The sequence below is a fragment of the Sylvia atricapilla genome, chromosome 5 (genome assembly GCF_009819655.1).
Source record: "Sylvia atricapilla isolate bSylAtr1 chromosome 5, bSylAtr1.pri, whole genome shotgun sequence".
In the NCBI taxonomy this organism is placed as follows: domain Eukaryota; kingdom Metazoa; phylum Chordata; class Aves; order Passeriformes; family Sylviidae; genus Sylvia; species Sylvia atricapilla.
Window position 1 is genome coordinate 1990419 of NC_089144.1, and position 25973 is coordinate 2016391.

General features: G+C 38.7%; 1 protein-coding gene across 1 annotated transcript in view; it reads right to left on the reverse strand.

Moving 5' to 3' along the window:
* Positions 1–1899: 1899 nt before the first annotated feature.
* ATP6AP1 (ATPase H+ transporting accessory protein 1) overlaps positions 1900–25973 on the reverse strand; it is a 50536-nt gene continuing 26462 nt past the window's right edge. The window contains exons 7-10 of the mRNA XM_066318572.1: positions 14616–14857; positions 13969–14022; positions 7377–7614; positions 1900–2605 (exon numbers count right to left, since the gene is read on the reverse strand). Of these exons, the coding sequence (XP_066174669.1) occupies positions 2396–2605; positions 7377–7614; positions 13969–14022; positions 14616–14857 (744 nt within the window). The 3' untranslated portion in view covers positions 1900–2395. The remainder of the gene's footprint in view (positions 2606–7376; positions 7615–13968; positions 14023–14615; positions 14858–25973) is intronic.

A 25973-nucleotide genomic window follows, 5' to 3' on the forward strand; every position in this document is an offset into this window, starting at 1 on the left:
ACTCCAGAGGGAGTTATCTGTGAGTCATGGCAAGGCATTGATGGGCCATGAACTGAAAATGGTGATAGAATACATCCTAAACTACAACCCAAGACACCAAATCACTGCAGAAACAGACTATCTGCCCCCACAGGCCCTACATGCCAAAACATGGTTATCCTTGCTGTGAGAGAAGGTAGAAAGAAAAAGCTTTTCTCCATTAAAAATGCCTTCACCTTCACCTTGGAATGTGTAACACCAAACACATCAAACAGCTCTTCTGAAAGAGGCTTATCTTTTCCTCATGGCAGAATCAATACTGTTTCCTTGCTCTCTTCTCCAGAGTCTATCCTAGGCAAGCAAGAGAGGACATAAGAATTCCCAGTGCCATACTACAATGGGGACACTGAGCCATATGAGAGCCCACAGGCTGGACAAATTCATGAGCTGTAGCTATACCCACAGTTATTCAATACAAAGGCAACATTTCTGGTTGAGGAAGTGCCTGAGCTAAATGGTGGAGAGTGGAGAACATCTGCAGGGAGCCCTAAGAGATGCTGTCCATACTCACACCACTACTGGAGATAGAATCCTAAGCTAGGTAAAACTCTTCTTCAGATCTCTTTATCACCACTGTTGAACAAAATCTTTTCCAAATTTTACTAAAGCTAGATGAAAGTCCTAAGAAAGCTGTTTTCTACCTATCAAGTCCTTTGCATAGCCTTTCACTCTTCTAGCAATAGTTACATGACTATTATGTCAATGTTGTCACATTCATACAACTAGCTTCAAAGGGAGAATTAATAAAACAAGTCCAGTTGTCTCCTGGCAACTAATTTGTGCAAAGAAAAGATGCCTTTCTAACACAGAGGTTCTGTGTAGATCAAATGCATTTTCTGAGGTTCTGAAAAGCATTTGGGAAAAAATATTACAACACAGGAGACACCTCTGCTGGTTATATGACACTTTCCTTTTGTTTTCCAGGTCAGCATTGAATGATTCAGAAGAAATAGCTTCAGACATCATTTAATCTTCTCTTTGGACCCCATAATAAAAGTGTGACACCCAAAAATGATGGATAGAAACTATTGTCTGTCTAGTTAAATAGTTGATTCTGTCTTTCCTCTGTATCGTTGTACTATGACATGGCTCAAGATCAGAAAAATCAGAATTTTTTGCATTTCATGAATGTAATTTCGTCAAAACTATATTTTTGGCTGTTTAAACTACTAATTGAACATGAACAGCCATAAAAAAGCATTCTAGAAGAAAGAATAGAAGTCTTATTTTTAGCTTTTTTTACCATTGCTCTTCTACTATATTCTAGCTGTACATAAAATTTAGTAATTCACTCCATAATCAGATTATCCAATTAGGAGATGTAGTTGTGTCTCTTAATTGCAGAATATACCACACTGTGAATGTTTTCAGGCTTCTTGGAGCACTGAGATGACCATAAAATGCTCAGACTTAAACAGTGCATTGGCACAGTGCTTCTAATGATCATATATAATTTTTTTTTTCCTTTTTCTTTAAACTTCATGACTTTTCCAAAGATGCCTGGCAAATGGAGAAGGCTAAGACAACTACCTTATCTCTGTTAAGATGCTGACTGCACCAGCACATTGTATCATAATAGGTCTTGAATTTGAAAATTTGCATTCATTGCCACGACATGAAACGAAATTTTTAACGAAAAATGAAGGTTTTGTGATCAGTTTGGACCAGGAGCTATCTGCCACTGACTGAGCTCCCATCAGCAGTCCATGGCTAAAGCAAACACGGGTCAGTGTTCACACAACATAACTCTCACAAGAGTAAGACAGCATGAGATGGACCCTAAACCATAATCTACCCATTCTCCTTTGTGATGCCACATCTCAACAAAGTGATTCATTTTGAAAAGACTTCTCAGGACCATTTATTTAGTGATTTGGACTTTATTAGTTCTGTACACTTCTGGATGTTTTACTCAAGAGAAAAAAAAAATTCAAAACACGGTTAAAATTTCTTAAGAGGTAGCATCATGATGACACTAAAGAGCCTTTAGAGAGACCAGTATTTTCAATATACAGTTTCTCATCACATATTTTATCCTTCCCAATTATCTACATTTTGGTATGTTTTCTTTGCCAATAAAAGTTAATCTGAAGGGAGCTTTTAATGGTCTTTCCAATAGCCAGAGAGTGTAATAATTTCTACAGTCTCACTTCCCAACCTTAATACAAAAAGCTGTTAAAAAATGATCAAATTAACAGAATTATTATTGCTGCCAAGCCTAAGAATCATTTTTATACATAGCTTAATCATCTGGTTTTCTATTTTATCTTTTTAAGTTAAATACATGAAGTAGAAAGTTTTTAAAAATCATAAACATCAGATAGGGAAAAGCCAGTGGCATTAAGTCAATCCACAGCTATTCTGTCTGAGGAACTGAAAGAGCTGGACCTTTGGGATCATCAAATCGACTGTTTGTTGTAAGCTGCATGATCATATGGATTCCATAGGTCAGGATCCACAGTAAAATTATTGATGTCACCAAGCCCATCCAAATTCCAGGAGTGAAGAAACCAGTGCAGTCACTTGCATAGGAAAACTGGTTGTTCACAATGTTGAAGCCTTGAATCTGAAAATGAGGAAAGGTAGAGAGATGAGTGCAATCAGGCATAGCTCTTACTTTCAGGATATATGAGGTAATTACAAAAACCCACACCTTTCAACTATCAATCATACTCTGCCCATTAAAAAAAAAAAAAAAAAGAGTGGGAACAAAATCCTTTGCAAAGCAAATTTCCAGATCTCCTTTTCTTCACCTAGGAAATTAAAGATGTAGCATCCGTTTCCTTGGTAAAAAGTAGGTTCCCCCACTTCAGAAATTTATATTACTTTTAGAAATAAAGTCACAGTGGGGACATGTGATCAGTATTCACATAATCAGTACATTCATTCATCATCAGCTCTATGACCACTTCAGAATCAGGAAACTCAGAGCACTCAAAGGCATGAGAGTTAAGGCTCTCAGATCACAAGATTTGTTGGAATAGTCTGAGAGTTTTAGCTAATAGCTCCATGACAAACAAAATTCCTAGAATCTACTTTAAAACACATCTAATAAAGGTGACCTTTCTGGCTGAGTTTTAGTGAAAGTTCAAGGAGAAAAAAGTTCTGAAATCTTTCTTCTTTCCTCCTTAAACATCAAAGACTCAAAACAGAAGGAAAGACTTGTTTTATTGAGGTATGGGATATGTGTTGTCTATGAACTTAAAAAACCTATATAAAGTTTTCCAGCAGTTAGAAAAGTTTGTAATATCTCTGATTTGACTGAATTTGCAGTGTCTGCTACAGATTGTCCTCCAACCATATTCTTTTCCTCAGAAAAATCAACAAATTTGGAGATATATTCTCTGCCTAAAATTGCAATTGTACGATTTGTACAATTTCAATTGTACAAAAATATCAACAAGCTGAATGCCTTTGAGACCACTAACCTTCTAGAAATTTTGTTCAAACCAACCAGAGGATTAGAAAACTATAAAGAAAGGGAAAACAATCCCCACTCTACGAACTCCCACATAATGTCATAAGCACTGATTCCTCTAGTGGGAAGGGAACAAAACTGGTGGAAGAAGAGGATGGAAAGTATTAATCTGACCACATTTTGATTAATTCTTAAATAATTTTATAAAGAAAAATGAAGATTTTGTGCATTTACAGAATCTTTGAAATGGGTGTGTAAGGAAAGCACCAGATATCATAAACCCACTGGTAGAGAAATGACATGTTAAAAAATTACCGTTTTCCATTAAAATATTATAAAATAAAATCTAGAAAGGATTATTTTATTTAAATCATTGCTGGAAATAAGCAAGAAAGCAGAAGATCATGGATTTCTACTTTTATGTGCTCCTACACTATGATTATTCTATGATTTCCAATAAAATAAATCGAATGCCTGAGTCTATTTGTGGTCATGAAAGAGTTTGTACTTCCTAGGAAAGGTGTTGTTACAAACTGAACAAATCTACCACGCAACAATTACACCAGTAAAATAAAAACACTCTGGGTTTGCCTTCAGTCACAGCTCAGGTCCTTAAAGTTAATCTTTATGTAATATGTGTGTCTTGAGCAATGTCTTTACCTTCCAGATTAATAAAACTAACATTATGTGAGGCTAAAGGCTCTTTAGATAATGTGGAGGTGAAGACAATTTTAGCAATTCAACCTTTTAGAAGAATCTTTCCAAGCCAAATCACGGTAGCTAAGTCACAAAGAAGGTGTGCTTTCACCAAAGGTGCTCAGACTTCTGATTAAAGCAGGATTAGTGAAAATAAACTGCAGGGCTGGACAACTATTTGCACAATTTTAGAGAATACATGACTGCAAAAGCCTTTGCTTGTTAAGCCACTGCTTTGGCCACAAGTGAGAAGGTGAACAGGAGTCGTGAAATGGACCCTGAAAGACTCACTGACAGAAAAACAGAGAGAATGTGATGATTTACGTCATTTGTGTTCAAAAAAATGGATTAAAATTCTGGGAAAAAAAAATACACATTTCTTACCACATTCACAAGGATTCTCTGAAGTACTTAACAGGTCTATTCAGTTTAGAAGGGCTTTGCCACTTCTGATTTAGAGCCAGAAATACTGAAATTTATTATTTCAGTTCTAGCAGTCTTATTTTTTTTAAGCAGCATTATACTTATTGAACCATCTAGGTGAAAGATTCAATTGTACATTCCTAAAATGCCACGTCTACTTTTAGGAAGGATATTAAGAATATGCCAGGTTATGTTGTTGTTTTTATGAAGCTTTATCATTTCTGTGGAGGTGTTAAATACCAGGCAGAAAATGAGAATCTTAGCAACATATGTAGAAAAGTTAAAAACACTTATGTATGGTTCTCTAATATTTATGAATGCAAAAGTCTTCTGTATATAGGCCTCTGTCCAGTGGAAGTCTTGATATTGGTGTTTAGACCAGTAACTTGTCTTGATTACACAAGTCTGTTAATTTTTAAATATTTTGAATGCAGATTTCTCATCATATGGCCTTTGACAAAAACTTTAAGTAAAATATGCTGGTTTTATGGTTCTTAAGTGCACACCAAACTCCTAATTTCTGAACTTTGAGATGTTTTAGCTACAAAGAATCAAAATGTTCCTGATTTTGAAGTTTTTAGCAGTTTTTCATAAGCTTCAAAGTACTTCTGAACCACACATACTAAAGTAAAACAGTTTTGGTGGCAGCCTCCTCTTTAACTTCATTGACAAAATATGAGATCCTCAAAAGGACAAAAGGTATCATGGTAGAACCATTCCTGTAGCAACAGCAATGAGCACCAAGCCCAGAGCAGTTCTGGTGCTCTGCAGAGGTGTGGTGACACAGGAGTGGTGACATCCCAGGCTGCCAGCACGCCAAGCCAGCATCCCACAGAGATTCTGAGTGAAGCAGCTCCAGAACAGAAGTAAAAAGGCTACACTGGTTGAAACTCGCCTAGGAACAAGCTGTGCAAGGCTTCCAAGCTGTGCAGCTGCCTTTGTCCCTCTATTACTGTGACTCAGCTGCCAGCAAAGTGCAATTGTGCCAGTTTGATTGGCACTGGAGCCTGGTTTTAATTCACTGCCTAACATTGACATGAAAATCACGCTCCTCAGTTTCAGCAACACGATTCTGTGCTGGCTGCAACTCCTGAGCACATCCCACATGCATTTTTCACCACGCAGCAGAGTTTGGGGGTTTCTAAGCCTTATGCAATAAGACTGATGCTGAGATCACCTTTCAGTATGTATCAGTGGAAGATAACTGGAAAAGTATGAGCTAGGTAAGGTGGAACTTGGAAATGAGCACAGAATGGTGACCTTCTGTTTTCTCCCACAACAGAAAAATATAGCACTGGGAATTTTCAGGTTGTGTTCCGTGTTTAGGACCTGATCAGAGAAAAAACCCTTTCTTAAGAGGAACTGGAGATTCTACTGTCTGAACAGTGGAAGCAGCTGCTTCCAAATCAATCTGGAAGGTGGGAAACCACTACTTCTGCTCTTGGTTAAGACCACATTGAAATTATGCTACCAAGATTGGAGCAAGGCTTATTCAAGCTTTAAGAAGGCAGTAATATCAGTGCATAGAGAAACTGAAAGAAAAGGTAGGTGGTAAGCATACTTTGTATACTTACAAAAGGGAGTAATTACCAAGGAGGTGATTGCTTTTTAATTTCACAGGTCATGTCCTTTCATATCTCAGTGTTGTGAAAGCCTAACTCCAGAGAGTTGACAAGGCAAAGTACAGTTGTGTGAACTATGGTATTTTCAGGCCTTATGTAAAAATAACATCATAAGGAACATTCACAACATTGGTATGTATTGCAACATTGTTTCTCAATAAATAGTGAGACTTGATAGTGGAATTGGCGGAAAATAAATTGAAGTGTCAACGCTCTTTCTGCAAGATTTCCATTGCTTAAGCAGAAGTGTCAAGTCTGGAGTCAGATTGTTGAGATTTGGTTTGTTATCAAAATTATAAATACAATTATATCAGCATTTGTATCCATTTGTCATGTGTTAGCTCATGTTTGACAAATAGAATTGTCAAATTGGAATCATTCCTATTATATTCATTATCTCTTTCATCGAAGAGATCCTTTAGTGCAGCATTGTTTTAAGATATAAATATTATGCTTCTCTCAAGAACAAAGCTCAAAGTAGAAAGGGTGTAATCATCACATTTCATATGTATACCTCACATATGAAATCTGAACAACTATTAAATCTGCAGAAAAGCTATGTGTCATTCAAAAAAAGCAAGCTGCTTTCCTTCTGGGTCATGCAGGAACTAGTACCATTCCTGACTGAAGTCCATGGCAAACTTCCCATGAAATCTAATTGCACTGGGCTTTGTTTCTATCTGCAGGAGCACAGATAGCCCATGTCACCAAAACCAGCAGCCACACTAAGCTGTAGTTTCCTAAAACAAAGTTTTAGTTTTGTTTCCTAGGTAAACAAAGCACCAAGAAATCAAATAAAAACAAGGCAAACAGAATAAAGCCACCCACCTAAGAGGCTCCTGTTTCCAAGAGCAGCCCAATTCATTAAACAGGCATGAGGACTTAGTCATTCTTTGCCTGATTAAGCACATTTGGTTTAATTGGGTTTTCTTTCTGTGGGCAAATCCATAGTCTTGTTTTTCAAAGCTGTGCTTTCATGTTTTCCTTGTTCAGCAACTGGCCGAACAAATCTTTTTTACCCCTCTACTGAATAGCTCACCTCGGGGAACAGCTTTTCTTTTACATTTTCCCTCAGGCTGGAAGGAAAGTCAGGGCATTACGAATGTGTGTCACTCACCACCTACACCAGCAAGTAAATAGCTCTTGGAGTTATCTCTGAAATGGCAATGCATACTCACTTGCAACTCGGAAATGAAAACATCCCAATTTTTTTCCTCATTGTTGAATGGAACCAGCCTTGCAGGATAGAGATTGCTTGTTCCCACCAGCTGACAATGAAATGAATACTCTGCAGGGGCAGAGATGCTAGAAACATTAAATTTAGAAGACTTTTCTCCATCTTGTACAATCTCGACTGAATCTAAAGTGAACCATTTCCGAGCCGAGGCTGCATAGAACTTGTTGGTCATTATAAACCTAGGAACAAAACAGAGGACAAAAAAGAAAAAGTCAAAAGATTAGAAGGGAAAACATTAATATACATTTGACAAAGTGCCAGCAGCAGATAAAGGTTCATTATAGCTGGCTGCAAACATGACAGCTGCTGATGACATGGTCTCGCATGTCGTTGAGATTGTTCACAGGTGAAGAGGTTTTGTGGATGTGTTTACTACTTAGAGTTTCACCTCACCAGCTTTCTGTAGCTGTGGCAGGCAAGAATCAGATGCAATTTCCTTCTTCAAGGGCCTCTGCCAGTGCTGTATTTCATCAGCTACCTACAGTTTATAATCAGTGAAGGAGAAGTTGAGAAAATGTCAGGAAGACTGTAGTGGCTCTGAATAAACATTTTATGGGATTTTTTGGAAAACTGCTTTTATGATAGGTGCAGGCATGATAGCCATTCTAATTTATCATTGCAATTCTTTCTTGACTCAAATGCCTAATGGCAATTTCCTTTGCAAAGGTCTGAATTTGGCATAGAAGACAGAGCTTTCACTCACTCGTGGATCAGGAGGAATTGTCAAGTTTCACAATTTGAAGTAGGCTAGGCACAAAAAAAAGTATTTTCTTATTTTGAAAGCATCTGTGTATGTGTGGTATTGCAGCAGATTATAATTATGGAATTTATGTTACTACCAATGCAGTCTGGACAGAAATTATGCTCCCAAAAGAAATAATTGAGAACATCCAGAAGTACATTCTGATCCTATACAGGTCAGGACTATGCATTAATCTTTACCACTTTTTATACAGTTACTTTTAGGTGTTTAAGCTAATCCACAAGGAAATTATAAACCTTTCTCCTTAGTGTACATTGTTTAATACTTTAACCCAACTTGGTCTATTCATGTGTATATCTACATAGTTTGCTGATTATTTCTTTTGATTATTGGTAACCACAAAAGATTTAGAAGTTTAAATAGCAATAAGACTTGCTACAAAATGAAATATTCTGTCTATCCTCAATGGGTCACACTGTATGTTGACTTTAAATTATGAAGAAATAGGGTAGATGCAATTATGATTGCTTTGAAAAAGAAGGATAGTCATCTTAAATGAGGCACAATATAGACTATTTTTTATTCTGTGGTGTGCATATAAATAGAGAGAGAGAATATTCTCTCTGTAGAATATTGCTTGTTTGTTCAAATTAGTTACTTTCAATATCTTTTCATCCACACAGCATAGAATCTAACCACAAATTATGCTTTTAAAAATATTTATTAATAATTGGTGGCTTTTGATTCACGGAAGTTCAGAAACCTCAAGAGTTTCAAAATGTTCAGAAGGAATTCCAGAACACAGTGTCATTGAAGTGAAAATAGGATGCTTTTTCTTATGGCATGCTTTATGTTTTAAGTTTGAACAATTCTATCCATAAAACATTGAGCAGCAAGCACCAGTGAAAAATTAAAAAAAAAAAAAATTCCATCCAGTCCACATTTACAAATACATATGTAGAAAATATTCTATTCTTACACAGTCACAAAATTAAAACCCTGATATTATTGTTAGAAGAAAGGAACCTTTTCCTGATGTACAGTACAATCTGAAGAAAATTTCCATGGTGTCCCAGAAGCAATGCTCTAGGCACTAGCTGAAAGCCAGTTATAAACTCAGAGAAGCTTACTTAAATGTATGTGACAACCACAGAGGCTGGGTGTGGTCTGTACTTTTGCTGGGAGGATGAGAAAAGTGAGAAAGAAGGAAATTCCTTGTAGACTGACCATATCAGCAAAAAGTTTTATAAGGCCATATATGTGAGTACAGCCTAAATTGACTTTGAAAGGAATGCTGTCTCTTCACATTACACCAAAGACTAAAATGTTATGTTACCTGCAGACTTATGAGAATTAACATTCTAATTGGTTACCTAGTTGGCACAGTTAACTTAGTAATAACTTAGTAATAAATCTTTAGCATTTCTCCAAACAACCAACAGTGAATTGCCTCCAACAAGCACACACTTAACTGATAACAGATGTAACTATAGTTCATTAAATTACAAGTTCATTAAATTCAGACAACAAAAATATATAGAATTACTTCATTTAGTTTAACATTTTCTCAGATGAGTAGATAGCAAATAGAGCACATTATGGCAAATTAATGATGCAGAGCAGAGAGAACAAAGGTTTTAGCTGCAGAACTGAAAGTATCTTGGCTTCTTAAGGAAATGTTATGCTCATGTTAAACATTAGAGGCAATTATTTACATTACAGACATTATGTACTTTATGTATGGTGACACAAAAATTCCTGGTCATGGGCCAGGCTCCCTTTGTGCCACATAACTGTATGAACTCTGAATGCCACCACCACCGATCATGTCTCATGTGGCTAATCATTAAAAGCAGAGGTATTTCTGAAGTGGAAGAGAGCTAGAATTACTATTTCAACTATTCAAAGAGGAACACAGCTGTTAAGCACAAGACAAAAACATTTTTTTGGGTCAACTCTATTCTGTTCTATACACCGAGCAACAACAGCAGTCAAGTATGTGCCAGTGTAAGTTTGGAATACTAATACTCAGCTCTTCCATTCACTTTGACACTTTTTCCCAGAGAGAATGACAAACAAGTGCTTGAACAGCTGGATCAGTTTGTGAGAGAGCTGAGATGATGCTTCTTCCAGCAAAGGACTACTGCCTACTGCTCCCACTCCTGCTGCAGCAGAAGCTTACTTTTCTAACACCATCACAATGATGCTCTACAGCCACCTCCTTACAGCTCATCTCCCAGGGCAGATGCAGGAGGATGAGTGAGACTGCAGCCCTTGCCAGAGAGAGGGAGAGGGAGGTGAGAGCTGTGTGTGCACAGGATGGAGCTGCAGCTGTCAGTGGGAGGTGGGATGTGACCAGCTGCTCTGTACGTGGGCATACACTGCTGTTGAGAAGGGGGCAGCCTCTGGATCCTGCTCAGGCTGCTGAAGTCAGAACCTCTTCTATTGAACAAACTGAGCTACTTCAACATGATCCTCTCTGGAGTCACTTTCTGCCTTCAAGAGATGATATCCTACACTTAAGTAAAGGGCTTTTACAGAAGCAAAAAGTGCAGTCGTGGCTCTCAGCTCTGCTGCTTCCAACTCTTTGCCCTGCTTGTGTCCTGTTTGGTAGGGCAGATCTTACCAAGGTGTAATCTGGCAAAGGAAATCTAGTCAAAATGAACCAGAAAGGGAAACCAGGGGTTGTTATGTATCTGTATGGATTTTAGGAGCTCTTGGCAAGACACATGCTGAGACACACACGGTGAATAAAGTGTGAGCAAGTCATGGAAAGAGTCAATGGCTTGTTCTGGTTCTGTTCCATGCATCTTTTTATTTGCATTATACAGCATGCAACACTGTATTATGGGAGCTAACAGAGGCCTAAAATGACACCACCGTCCCAGCAAGTGACAGTCCAACAGAAAACTACAAATAAGCAGGTGAGTCTTCAGAACTATTAATTTATAAAGGTTCTGAGGCATTATGGGTTGATACCAGCCAGCAGCCAAACACACATTTAGCTGTTTGCTCACTCCCTGTGTTGGACAGGGGGGAGAATAAAAAGAGCAAAAACGAGGAAACTTGTGGGTCAAGATAAAGACAGCTTAATAAGTTAAGGGAAGAGGGGAAAAAAGAAATACAGAAGCAGTCAATCTCCCACACACACGCCAATGCATAGTGAAGGTCCAAGAAATGGTTACCCTGGAAGCCAATCCCAACATTCTTCCTCTATTCTATTTTATATTTCTAAGCACCTGTGTCATAAATAAAAATTGATCAATTTAGACATATTTGTGTTCATTTGCCCTGAAGGTCTATTAAAAACCTGGATCACATATGGCCCAAAGGAATAAATCAAATTCTCCTGCAAAACAGAGCCAGATAATGTTACTCTTATTTGCTTGGCATCCTCAGGACCTTACCTGAGCTCTCTTTTCAAGTCCTCACCTATTGTGGAGTTTCTTATTCCACCTTCAAGGGCTGTTTATGCATTTTGGTATTTAGCTATGTGTTCAAGTAGAAGCACAAGTCAAGAAAGACTTTGTGAATATTTCTGCCTCTACTACAACAGGCTCAAAGGATATAATTTTTTTTTTCCTGAAAAAGAAAGAAAACATGAACCATTCACCTTTTGTACTGGCATTTTCATTTGAATTACAGTTTGTCTGCAGAGTTGCTTCAAATTTCTTCTCTCCAGATGCAACTCAGATTCATGACCACATTAAATTTTTATCCAATAATAATTAAAAATTATAAGTTTTTAACAAACATTATTAAACATAAATCTAAATATTCTTCACTAAATCTATGTGTGCATTAACATCACATTTGATCTTTTGCCAGCTGCAGAAAACAAAATCTAAGATAAATGTTTCCACTGCCAAAGGATCTTGTTTGTATAGTACTGTCTCAAGGTCTGCAATTTGCCATTATCCAGTTAAGTGAAGCCTGTTGACTACTAAAGAAAACACCACCTTTAAGATCCAGCTATTAACTGGTTCTGAAGCACAGTGCCATGCTCCATAGGATGCTTTGTGATTTGTACTATTTCCTCAGAACTGTAATTTCACTAGAAAGGATATTACGCTGAGGTTAGCCATATTCAGGACAAATGTAGGAAACAACCACATTCATTCATACAGAAAGAGCTAACAGCAGAGCAGCTAAGACTTGTGCTAGGATGTGCAAAGATGAAGAATGAGAAGCAGAGGAGTGTTTTAGGGGGCCTGTCTCTATCAGAGTGGGATAGGAGCACTGAAGAGCATCAGAACAGCACCGGAGAAAGTGATGTTTTGAGACTTGTAGTAAAAGGAAAAATACAACTTCATTAGACTCTTGGTTTGAGATCAGTACCTTTTGAATGGGATCCAAGGAAAATATTTTCTTAATTCTCCATGATGTTTAGGGAAATACATGTCTCTCTGATAATTTACATTATTAAGACCAAGGCATGCTTTGACACCATCACCAAGAACAAGTCCCAGGGATCCTATATAGAGCTACATTCAATAGCCAAAACCCCAAAGATACTATATTAACAGCAATCTTACCTGTACACTACATTCTCTTACAAAGCTCTAGCTGGCTGAGGGAGAAGGAAGATGCTAAATAACAAAGTATGTCTGTTTTTTAGCCACCTGTCATGATCCCTGATACTGACTACAAGTGTCTCTATGCACTCTGAATATCACTCCAAACACATCACTGACTCTCCTCAAGGCAAGTTCTTCTGGGGTCCTTTTACCTGTATACACAATGCCTTTTTGTCTCAGTGTAAAGGATGATATTTATTCATTTGAGTATCCATCTGGACAGACTGGATTGATGTGCCAGGGACAATGGCATGAAGTTCAACAATTCCAGGTCCTTCACTTAGGTCATAACAACCCCAGGCAGCACCACAGGCTGGGACAGAGGGGCTGCAAAGATGCTGGGAGGAGAAGATGCTGAAGGAGCTGGAGGTATTCAGCCTGGAGGTGAGTGAGCTCAAGGGGGACGTTATCACTCTCCACAGCAAAGGGACAGGAGGTTGTAGTGAGGTAGGGGTTAGTTTCCTCTCCCAAGACATAGAACAAGAGGAAATGGCCTCAAATTGCATTGGGGAGGTTTAGGTTGGATATTAGGGAAAATTTATTTAGTTAGCCAGGCCTCGGAAGAAGTTCTCCAGGCAAGTGGCTGAGTCTCCATCCTGAAGATATCTAGAAGATGTCGTGCTTAGGACATGGTTTAGTGGAAGGATTTGGCATCCAGCACTGAGTTAAAGGTTGGATCCAATGATCAAAGAGATATTTTTCAATGTAAACAATTCCATGATTCTCCCTTTGATTTTTCGTCCCAGGTTTTGCAATTCCATAGTTTTTCCTCCCTCTTGTCGTGATAGGAGAAATATGGTCTTGTCACCATCCGTGGAGTAGCAAAGACCTTTTAAAACCTTGGCAGCCCTCATTTACTGCAAGCTAGCACTGACAGAGTGCACTGACAGCTCACATTAGGACTCAGTAGAGCCTTGGCCATGCAGGTAGACTTCAACCCTTCAAAGTGCTACAAATCATGGAGTAGATTTACCTGAGAGGACTGAGGACCAATGCTATGAATAAAACAGGAAGCTGCATATACCAGTACCTGACAGTATGGATGCTTGCCTACAATATTTTTCAGAATTTTACCTGAGCATATTAATATATTTTCTGTATTATTGTTTTCCTGCATCATGACTTCTCGAAAGAAAAAGCAAATAATACATTAAAAATATTTTCATTTAACTTCTCCTCTATTTCTTTGTTCTTAATTTACTAACAGGTATGGTAAACCACAAAATATCTATTTAAAATAAATCAGAAGTTACCTTATCTCTAGGCTGCTGATTCCATTCACTGGGTTTGTGTATTTTAATGACAGTCTAAGAATAAGAAACAGATTTTTAATGTTAGAGTAGTCAGCTTTAATTAGATCATTGTGACATTTCAATTTGAGAGATATATTGTAAATCAGCAGGCAATTACAAAAGTCATATAGCAAAGGCTCAGTACACAGAAAAATATGACTAAATATTTCTAGGGGTTTATTTACCCAAGGGCAGGTACTTCAAAGTAAAGGAAAACAGAGATCATGTTTAATTAATGTACTTCTAGCTGAGTTACTACCTCGTAACTAGCAATATTCCCCTCCAAGGGCATGAAATGATGATCTCATTAATGCCAGTGGAGATTTTTGTGATTGTGAGATCAGGCACAGGGAAACCTGCTTGGGCCAAATACAAACAAACAAGGAAGTAGGGAACATAAGAAAAAAAATGGTGAAAATAAGAGGCCTCAGCTGAACAGTTTTTGTGGCCTTGACTTAAATTTTTTCTTCTAAGAATATAATTTTTTAAAAAAAATGTTGGATGCTTTAGAAGAAGAAAATTAAAACAGCACTGATTTTACGTTGCAATATTTCTGAAAGTTTTCAGAATTGCATGTATTATGGTATGAAATTTCTTATGCTACTCACGTTGTGTTGCTGTCTGAGCACTCAGAGGCAGAAAAATCCACATTCTGTGTTAGAAATGTGGCATTTGTCAGATCTATTAACACCGAACGGTTGGCTTTGAGGCTGAAATTACTAGCATAAAACAGGATGCATGTAGAATTTCCTGTGGTCACATTCAGAGGAGGATATGATAAACTGTCTTCTTCCTCAGCAGCCATTAATTGTCGTCTTAAACCTGCCACCACATCAGCTCTTCTAGAAACCTGGAATAACAACACATTAACAGTTCATCCCTTTGTAGGAGTCATTTCAGCTGAAAACAGACCTTCACCATTCTGGTTCTTGTTAAATCTTCAATCAACCTCAATATTTGTCACTGTCTGTCTATTTATTTGGTGGTGTGGAGGCTAATGAGGCAATTTTAACCAAGGTTCCCATGGCTAGGAGTCCACATGTGAAAATAAACACCACTCATATTAGGCAAATGAATGTAAAATAAAGTTAGTAGTGTTGCCTTAAGATAGTAGTATTCATTTGTGCTAACAGGAAAAAGAGTATTTTTTTCCCCAAAAGAATATACCAAAAGACATAAGCTTTTCTTTTTTTCTGCAGTAAAATCAAAGAAAGAAAATTCCAACTTGCTAGTACAGTGATACTCTCTCCTTAACTAACAGCACCAGTTTTCAGAGTCTTCATTTTAACAAGAATGAGAGCAGTCTACTTAGCTACAGCAAAAGCTTATTTTTAGGCTCTTCTGATGGCTTCTGGAAAAAGAAGACCTTTGCCCATTTGGCTGATGTGGTGAACTCCTACAAGAGACACGTCTGCTTTTAGGACATTTCCAGGAATTCTATTTAGTAGGTAATGCTTTTTAAAAAATGTGCCCAGGGCATCCTTGGTAAAGCAGACCCACAGATATCAATAGTCAAAGCAATCTTACTTTATCAGGCAACAAATTTATTCTGTTCTTATCTTACTCCTCACTTCTTACTCCACTCACATCTGGAATATTCCACCTATTTTTGAGTCCCACGTCAGCTTTACAACTTTGCATGCTACAAGTGGCCTCTAACCTTGTATAACTCCAGGGTACCAGCAATGAAAGGCATCACGAGGGTCACAAGAGTTACCAGAACTGTAATTATGTGGAGCTATTGCCTAGAGCTACTTTTCACGGCTTTAAAGACAGTCCAGGACCATTTTCCAGTCTGAAACAGAGAGTATAATATTGCTTTATAACCTGCCTGTGGAGAGGAGCCCCAGATTTTGGTCACCAGAACAGCTGCCCTGTAAACACTGTTGGCCATCTGTCATTTACAGCTTGTCTTTGCAGGTACCTCATTCTATCAGTTAAGCAGAATGGGCTGCATTAAAACACATCCACTAAATGCTCCAGTGAAGAATGCAATCTTCCACTCCCAAAGATGCATATTTTATGAATTTCTTTTTAATTCAGAATAGTGCCTTTTCAAATACATCAGAACAAGCATTATTTTAAATGAATACCATTTTCTTTAAAAGAGGAAGGTACAACAAAAGAAAATATTCAAGTTTTGATATAAAACTTTAAATCTTTCCTTAGAACTTTCCTGAAATGTAATGATTTTATTTCAAACTGAGAGGAAAAGCTGAAGTCTAAATTATATCCTGTCTAGCTATTGACTTCACTATGTGGGCCCCATGTATCATCTAAAGAGGGCTTTAAAAACCACCTGCTAAGAGCTGAAAACAATGCTACATGGGATATTGTGATCAGGATAACTCAGGGGATTAAGTCAAACTACCTTAAAGTAAAAAGAAAGCCATTAAATATAATCATAAGACTACAGCTTTATTTCTATTGCTCTCAGAGCAGTACTTTGCCATGAGGCTCTTACATACAGATTCCCTTGGCTTTCTCAGAAAGCACATGAACCAGAAGAGTGTAAACCTGGAAAGAAGGGCTTTCAGAGGCAAAGAAATCCACTGGTTTGATAGGAATAGGCAGATCTATCAGCTCCAAGGCTGGTGCCAGTGGAAAAAAATTGCATTTGTTGACCATGGGATAATCTACTCAACATGGAGAGGAGAGGAGAGGAGAGGAGAGGAGAGGAGAGGAGAGGAGAGGAGGAGAGAGAGGAGAGGAGAGGAGAGGAGAGGAGAGGAGAGGAGAGGAAGGAGAGGAGAGGAGAGGAGAGGAGAGGAGAGGAGAGGAGAGGAGAGGAGAGGAGAGGAGAGGAGAGGAGAGGAGAGGAGAGGAGAGAAGAGAAGAGAAGAGAAGAGAAGAGAAGAGAAGAGAAGAGAAGAGAAGAGAAGAGAAGAGAAGAGAAGAGAAAAGAAGAGAAGAGAAGAGAAGAGAAGAGAAAAGAAAAGAGAAGAGAAGAGAAGAGAAGAGAAGAGAAGAGAAGAGAAGAGAAGAGAAGAGAAAAGAAAAGAAAAGAAAAGAGAAGAGAAGAGAAGAGAAGAGAAGAGAAGAGAAGAGAAGAGAAGAGAAGAGAAGAGAAGAGAAGAGAAGAGAAGAGAAGAGAAGAGAAGAGAAGAGAAGAGAAGAGAAGAGAAGAGAAGAGAAGAGAAGAGAACTCTGGCCCATGAGCTAGAGGGGCTTGATGGTAAACTTTTAAATGAGCTTGGAAGGGGAAAGGAACAAAACCAGGCTGCCCAGGGATGAGCAATGAGATGGTGTGCCAAAACTTGGGGAAATGAGCATTAACAGGATCCCAAAATCTGCTTCCAACTCAGCCTATTCTGTGATTATGGGAATTAAGCATGCTGGAAATCAAAGAGAGACTTTAAAAAATGTAGTCTTTAGGCTGGAAGGAGGATCTCTGAAACAGCACAGCCTGGGACCCACTGGAGACCTGAGGACAGCAGCTGCTCCTTCCAGGTTATGCAGTGGGAAGCTGAGAGCTGCCCCACTATGCCCCTGTTTATCTGTTTAAGAAATATTTCCTTTTGTTTTTGTTGCTGCACAAACATGAGCTTACCAAACCAAAATCATTCTCTGCTGTCCTATATTTCATGCCAAACTATGAATTACAAGACACTTCCTTGACAAATGTATTATATTTACACTGAATTACTGTAAATCAAATCAGATTATTTAGGAACATTACATTGTGGAAATGTTGCCAATCATTAAACCATATTTAAAGTTGTTTGTTCAGTGTGCACTTCACCTAATCTGAAATGAAGGATATGGGATTCACTGTCTTATTCTCTGAATTTTTCAATGGCATTTTTGATCTCAGTCATGCAGGGAACAACAGCAAGACCTGATTAAATAATGCACAGAAAAGAAAAAGAAAGGGTGCCATTTACATTTTCCTAGACCACAGCAGGATGTTCTAATTACTCACTGGACCTGCAATAGAGGTGGTCTGAACAAACTTCTTCCCTTTGATCTGTTTTTCAAGCCTCCTAATTGAGAATCATTTCTCTTGGAAATGAGAAAGGAAGCAGATCTGGCAACATTTTGATACAAAACATACAAATCTTTTTCAAAGCAAACAGACCTTACATCCAAAAACACTCATTTTGTTGTTGTTGCCACAATTTTGTTGGCTCTTCCAACACTGAGTGGCTAGAGACAAGAAGAAAGATTTGGGGCCATTTCATACATTTGAAATTACAGTTGAAAACAAATATAAATCGAATAGCTGTAAACACATATGAGAACCATACAAAATACCGTGAAAATGAAACTTCCATTTGCTGAAATGATGAATGGTAATGAACAGCAGAAACAGACTGCATTTACAACATGAGATTTTTGAATATCAGCTCAGTTCGTAATTGTGTCTTCTGTTTCAATCTTTTGTTTCTTGACTTCTCATTGCTGTGTTAAGGTGTGCACACCAAGAATAAGAAAACTGTCCTGGTGATGCTTCCTGCTCCTTTTAATTTTTAACAGCATAGATTTGCAACCACATACTCTCTGGGGGATTGCTGCTCTTATTGAAAAGGTATTTCTGCCCTTTCAAGGTGGGCGGTGAGAAGGCAGAAGGGTCCATTCCCTTTCTCTTTTTGGGCTGTATCTTAGTTTAGTCCATATATCAGTTCTACATTGTGCACTACAGTGTGTTCTCTGTATACACCTGACTTCAATGGCAATTCTTCCAATTTTAGGCATAATCTTATTAAGCCAGTTAGCATTGTAAAACTACATAAGAATCCTAGCTTCTACCAAAAAAAAATTGAAAAAAAAAAAAAAAAAAGGGCAGTATCAGAGCCAGATATTGCTTATTGGCATTGCACAGCATAGCAAAAATGAAGAAAATACCCTGAAAATATTTTGGGAATGTATGTAGAGACAAGTTCAAAACACATTGCTGTTGGAGTCCAGGGCATTCCTTTGGGTGCCCTGGAAGGTCACAGACCTTGTCAGAGAGGACTGGAGCCCAAGAAGGGGGTTTGAGATCTGCACAGGGGCTCTGGGATCTGCACAGGGGCTCTGGGATCTGTACAGAGGGCTGCAGACCCTGGCACAGAGCCCAGGAGGACACTGGCTTTGACTTCAGCCCATGGAGATGGCTTCCAACATTGAGAGAAGGATTACAAACCAAAAGGTGTGAAAACAGTAGTTTATCCTAGCACAGTGTGGAAAATGGTGCAGTTTTGGGTTTTTAGAATATAGGTGCGTGGGGGACAAGGTGAAGGAATCAGGATGGTTCTCTGGGTTCTTCTTCTTCTCCCCTGGCCTCCATCTCCTGCTGTGACGGTGACACAAAGTAGTTTAGGGGATTGGGTCAGAGCAGAGGTGACCCTGTTAGTACAGGTGACAGGTATTGGCACATCACTGTCAATAACAGACACGGAATTATCTGTATAAATAACAGACACAGAATTATCTGTATAAATTACAGACACAGAATTATCTGTAGAAGAGGACAGTGTCCTCCCATCGAGGGGAGCCATCCTGTGTCCCAGCAGCAGATCAGAACTCAGCCAGACACAGAGAAAACTGTAACATAACAAACAATAAACAACACGAGAAACCTTGAAAAACAAGACCTTGGAGACTCTGTTTCATTCTCACATCTGGCTCAGGGCCTTCAGAGGGAAAAAGACTCTAAACCATCTGAATCCTGGCTGAAAGGACCTAATCTGAGACATTGCAAAAATGAGGACAAAGAATCTTTTTGGATCACATAGGATGGCCTAAATCATGAAGTGCAAGGTCCAAGGGAGGGAGGGCAGACACTGCAACTGCTACAATAACACCACAAAGACAAACACCTTTTATCTGAACTGTATTTTGTAGATGGAACTGCATCTACATATCATGTACCAAGTGTAATTCTTTCCACAGGGTACCAAAAGAACTGTATGCTTGTATTTTCTCAATTTGCTTTAATAGGCACCATCAAAAATTTTATTTTTTTTTTTGCAAGACACCCTTTAAAAAAATGACACTGGGAGGCTGCCATGTGCTCAGTGCAGGGGTTCTGCAGATGGCAGATCATGCTTCTTTCTGGGGTTTGGCTGTGACATATCACAGGCCACTCAGCATTCCCATCCCAGCCAAGTATCAGCACATTTCAAATGCTTTTTATTTCTGAAATTATCATTTCATATTCCTTCCCACACAAGCAGATCAGTTTTCCTCCATGTTTTCCATTTGATATGGCATCATGGTCTCTCTATGGATAGCATCACCACCCTCCCTGCTAATACATCCATTTTCCTTAAGGACAGTGTATCACGACTCTGTGATGCAGGCAATCTCACTGCTAAAGGTCATCCGTTTGAAAGGCAGGCATTAGAATTTGGTAGAGCAGTAAAAATGGTCTTTGTGGTGTCAAGTTTACAAAATCACACACGAAGCAAAGAGAAATATGTTTGATTGGACTTATTCACTTGTCAGTGGAAGACTGCAGCATAACAGTATTTTAAGCTGTCAAAATCTAGAACATTAAGCAGTTACCAATTATCTCCATTTCTGAAAGTTTTAACTGTTTACATTTTTTACGATTTCTAATGGTCTGGGATTTTGTTTTTTTAATTCCTCTGTAGGCTGACTTGTGGCTGCCTCAGACCTGGAAGTGTTTGAGGCCAGGTTGCACAGGGCTTAGAGCAACCTGGTCTGCTTGAAGGAGTCTCTGCTCATGGCATGGGGATTGGAACTGGATGATCTTTAGAGCCTAAACAGGACATCAGAACAAATTTTAATAGCATATTGATATTTTTCCCAGATGAATTCTTGACCTCTAATTCCCATCTCTATCATTACTCTGATGAAGCAGGTAAAAAAGAAATGAGCATTGATTTATTAACGATGATTGCTATCATTTTAGTGCCTCACAGGATATATGACCAATTTTACTGTCTCACATTAGTATCTGATGGCTTCCCTGTTGAACAACTGCGACACTCAGCTTGTACCTGGTGTTCTGCATCACTCAGGGTTTTTCACAAAAACAAGGCTGGGACATGAATGTTGAAGTCAAAACGCACGTTTTTACAGTTAGAGATAATGATCTCACTGTAAAACATAATGTTCTCTTTTATAACTATCAGAACTGCTGTGGCTTGTGGAGATTACCAAGTCATGAGCAAGCACTTCAAGATCTTCTGTTAGAAGAGGCAGTAAAACCCCAGTATTTACCACTCTGCTCAGTTCAATGGCCTGCATAAACACAATCTGCATTATCAGCTCACATATCCATGGCTGGATGTGGAGAGACAGCAGGAACCATGCCAGCAACAGAACCCAGAGAAGAGCAAGGTGTTGTGATGCAGCACTTGTGAAAAAAAAAAAATCCACTTGACAGGCTTTAAAATAAGACAATGTATGGCACATTCAACAACATCTGTAAATGCAGTCCCCATTTCCTGAAGAAATGTGTATGTCCTGTTATTTTCTTGCTACAAATTTCAATGGATTTTTGTACTGAACTTTTTCATCTAACCTAAGAAAGAGAAGGAATTTGCCTATAAAAATATCCTGATTTTAGAAAGTAAACTAGAATAAGGATAAGCTCAAGTAGAAGCTGGAAGGAGCTACTACACTTAAATTTCAGTTAGGACAAATAACCCAACCACAATTATTTCAATGAAAACAATGTATTCATCAAATTCAACAGTGTTGCTCAACTTGCTTGAAGCTTTTTAGTAGATCAGATTTTACAAGTAATATACAAAAGAGAGAAAAAAAAATACATTAAGAACTTGCCTTGTAAAACAAAATTAATCCTGAAAGGAATCTACCAGATGTAACATTCAAGAAGTATTTGCTGATGCCAATGTCTCCAGGCTAAGCATTAGATTTTGGGCCCTGTTTCAGGCAATTCTGCCTTAGATATAAAAGAAGCTACAGATTTTGCATAATTTTTAGACTGCTAGGGGAATACCCGCTTCCAGTTGGTTTTTTTCCCCCCTTTTTTTCTGTCCATATGTAAAATTCAGGTTGCTATGGGAGACGTGAAAAAGGATGGAGGAGTGTCTGCTGCAATAAAATGGAACAGATACACAGTGAGAGTTGGGCAGAGGTTACACAGGGGTCTGGTGGGTTACTTAATTGAAAAATGCAGACAGGAGCCAAAGTGTTATTCATAGTGCTGGGAGAGTTGCCAGCTCTGTTCCAGATGTAGGCTCATCACAGGGAAATCAAAAATCTGAAAAGCCTAAAAATTTTCCCTTTCTCTTCTTAATATTTGTATCCTGCAGGACTTTGGAGGACTAATCTGCAAAACTAGCCGATAAATCTATCCAATTGGATCTTTCGATAGGAAAGTTAAAATGAGAGGGTTTTTTTTCACAGAAAATCTATTAAAAGGTTTGTAACTTCTACTCTGCTTTCTTGCACTTAATATCCATATCTTTTTTCTAATAGGGTATGTAAGCTAAAAGGTGCATATATATAAATAAAATCCACATCAGAAAATCTAGACAAATCTAACCTTGGAAATAATATCCATGGATTTTCTTTTAAGATTTCCATGCTTTAGTTTCTCTTGATGAATCTTTCTTCATCTTCCAAGTTTTTCTCAAAATAGGCAAGTTTCCACCAAAACCTATTTAAGTCTTTCAGTTAACACACCTCAGCCAACGTCATCAACCACAATTTTATAATTTCCTTTATCTCCTACCTATCTCTAGCCCATCAACTAAACTTACAAGAGCCCAAAGCATGCATTCTTTCCCAGCAGCTAGGTGCAACTCCTCCCCTGTGTCTGCTAGTTATGGATCCTTGTCAGGATGCTGTGATATAAAACTGTGGATAATGGAAATTTATAAGGTGAGAAATCAGAACGTCTCATTAGAAAACAAACACCACCTTCCTTCCAGCATTCTTGTGGGGTTGCTTTAGCAGCCTGATCCCTGCTGCTGCTCTTACACCACATCCAAGCTTCAGGACCAGGTAATAGCAAACCTGGCTGGGGATTGGGTTCAACCACAGTCAGTCACTCCTGCTGGAAGTTCAGATCCTGAGAACTGAGGATCAGGAGGAAGGAATATTTTTAGGGTCATAAGGAAACCATGTATTGGGGAGAAGGAAGGAGTTTTTAACAGGGAGAAGGCACAGCAGAATCCAACATTCACGTTCCAATAGTTCTGCTCAACATAAGGCAAGGAGCCCTCCCTGTTCTGTTGCAGAATTTTGCAAATGATTTGGCTGAAAGCCCCAGAAGAAGAGATATCTAGCTGTTAAAATAACTGAGGTTTGACTTTCGTACTGTAATGCGCTAAAAAGTAGAATGCACTTCTTCTGATTCATTAAATATCAATCGAGGAAATCACTTAATTACTTGGTCTAAATCAGAAACCAAATCACAATAATAGTTGCAGTGTTTCAATAAAATTGTAAGTACTGAGGTTTTCACAAAACAGAAACGACAGAACAAGAACAAAATATACTGTGTAATATCAAATTTGGTATCAGGCATCACTTTATGTACAGCTTTCAAAGTAACGCTTCCATCAACAAAGTAAAAAATATATCTGTGGCATTTTGTCAGGAAAGGGATTGGTTTCTTGCCTTTTTTCTGGTCTACCAGTGACACTAAGGACATATGTAAGACATCAACTCAATAACAAAGATTGCTGTGTGAGGCTGGAGCGAGTTGTTGAGCCTGCATGGGTCAGAGCAGGGCTGCATGAGTAGGTGGGATCCTGGAAGAAATAATGACTTGTCTGTTGGGAAAGATGGGGCAGGAAGGGCTTATGGATATGATTGGTGAGAAATCCTGGAGATGTAAAACCTGTGAGTGAAATAGGAATGAAGGTTTGAGATGTGGGCATGGCAGGCAGGAGGATGGGGATTAACTGGAGATGGGTTGAAGGACAGAAAACAAAAGGACCCAAGAATGCAGCCCCTCTCCACCCTGCCAAGGCAGCAAGGAAAAAGTATATAAGAAAAGCAGTTTTTAGAGTTTAGAATGTAGGATGATATGGTAATTTAGTAGTTCTCAGAGGTTGCACACAAAGTTTGTAGGTTTTGTATCTTGTGCCGGTTGATCACTGTAAATTAGAATATTCAACACAAAAGGAGATAAAATGTGTTGGAACAAAGTCCTCACTCTTCTTCTTCTTTTTCCTCTTCCTCTTCTCCCTCCCTCTCTCCTCCCACCCTGACCCCTGCACTCTTCTCACCTCTCTGACCCCTCTCAGCTTTTTCACCTCCCTCACCTCATCCCCCCTCTCTCTCTCCCTCTCCCTTTGGGGCTCCCCTCCAGCCCAGGCTGGGGGCTGAAAGCAGCCCCTCTTTACCCACCACCCCTGCAATAAACCCACGTGTTTCTGGAATATCTCAGGGCTGCAGAGCTCCTTCTCCCTGCCCTCCACAGATGCCCCTACACTTATCAACCTCACACGGGGCAAATTTCCCTCTCTCAGCATCCCCAGCTAACAGTCCAGGGGCCACTGGCAAGTCCCAGAGCTCTCCCACCACTGCCTCTAGCTCTGCTGTATTCTTAATTAAAGACTATTCTTAATTGAGGACTATTACCTCAAAGGATATTAATACCACTTTCTTTAATCGATCGATTTTCTAGTCGGACAGCTTTCTAAAAGGAAGGATATAATGTCTTAGTTGACTGAAATTCATTTCAATTTAAAGCTGTAAGCTAGCAGGAATGGATAATAGGGTCCTCAGAAAGAAATAAGCTCTGTGTTTCAATACCAAAACATTGCATTAACATTCTGTTAACCTTTTCTTAACACCCTGGCTGCTTCTTAGCTTTGTATGGTTAGTGGTCTGATGTACAAACTTTAGAGACTCACATGCAATTCCAGGTTTACAGATTTTTATGGAAAAGCCTTTAGGATAGAATAAAAGTAACTTCTAGAGAAAACATTTCAATATCCATCCCTAAAGGAAAGGTATATTCCTCTGCTAAAATCATAAATATGTTTGAAAATCTGTTAAAAATTACCATACTTTATCCTAACTTTAGAAGAATGCACGCTGCACTTTGGTGTTCAAATGGCTGCATAATTTAACAGCTGGAGTCAGTGATCTCAGAGGCCTTTTCCAGTCTTAATGATTCTATGGTTTTGTATTCACAATGTTTCTCTACAAATAATGATGTCCCATCTTTACTTTTTCAAATGGCAGAAAATCACTTGCTGATGGCTTTGAACAGTTTAATACTTCAGGGAATCACATCCAGGGCAAGAGTTAAAAATGAGAGGAAAACACAGCTGCTACATAGATAAATATAGGAGATCTAAAACAGCACAACAAAATCCTACCACAAAACACTGAAGTTCCAAAATCAAAACTTTCTGTGGCACTACATAAAGAAAATAATTTCTTTCAGAAATTTTTCTAAAGTGAAAAGAAAGACAGAAGATGAAATTTCACTTGAAACCAAAATTAAATAATCCAGGTTTCTTCTAACTAGTCCTAATATTATTACAGACTGGATGCATTAAAACTTAGGGCTTTGTTATTCTGCCATCAGATCTCACACCTCCCAGGGTATGTAATCTGCATTTCAGTGATTAAGAGCAAATTTTTACGTCCTGTGTTAGTAAAGTGTGTCTTTGTTCCTCTAACAGCTATTTCTTGAGCACAGACAACAGAGGCTGCAGCAAAAAACCAAATGATACAGGGTACAAATGCTTTTTCAGTGCACAGAGCATCCCTGTGATTGCACAAGCTTGTTCTTCTACAAGCTTTGGCTTAATTTCCCATGGAGGGAAGGAAGACAAGAAGCACTGCAGGTAGATTTTTAGGATAAGGCTTGTTCTGACCACATGCAGAGGCCACCCAGCCACACATCTCTCAGCTCCTGGCTTTTCAGCCCCAGGTATCTCATGGGGGGACTCACATATGTGCTCATCCTCTGGGCAGATGTAATTGTTTCCCACTTTTAATCCTATGCTTCCCCAAAATGGGAATGTGTATCTCCTTGTGAAAAAGATCATGCCAATGGGCTTTGGTGTCAGGAGAAGGCA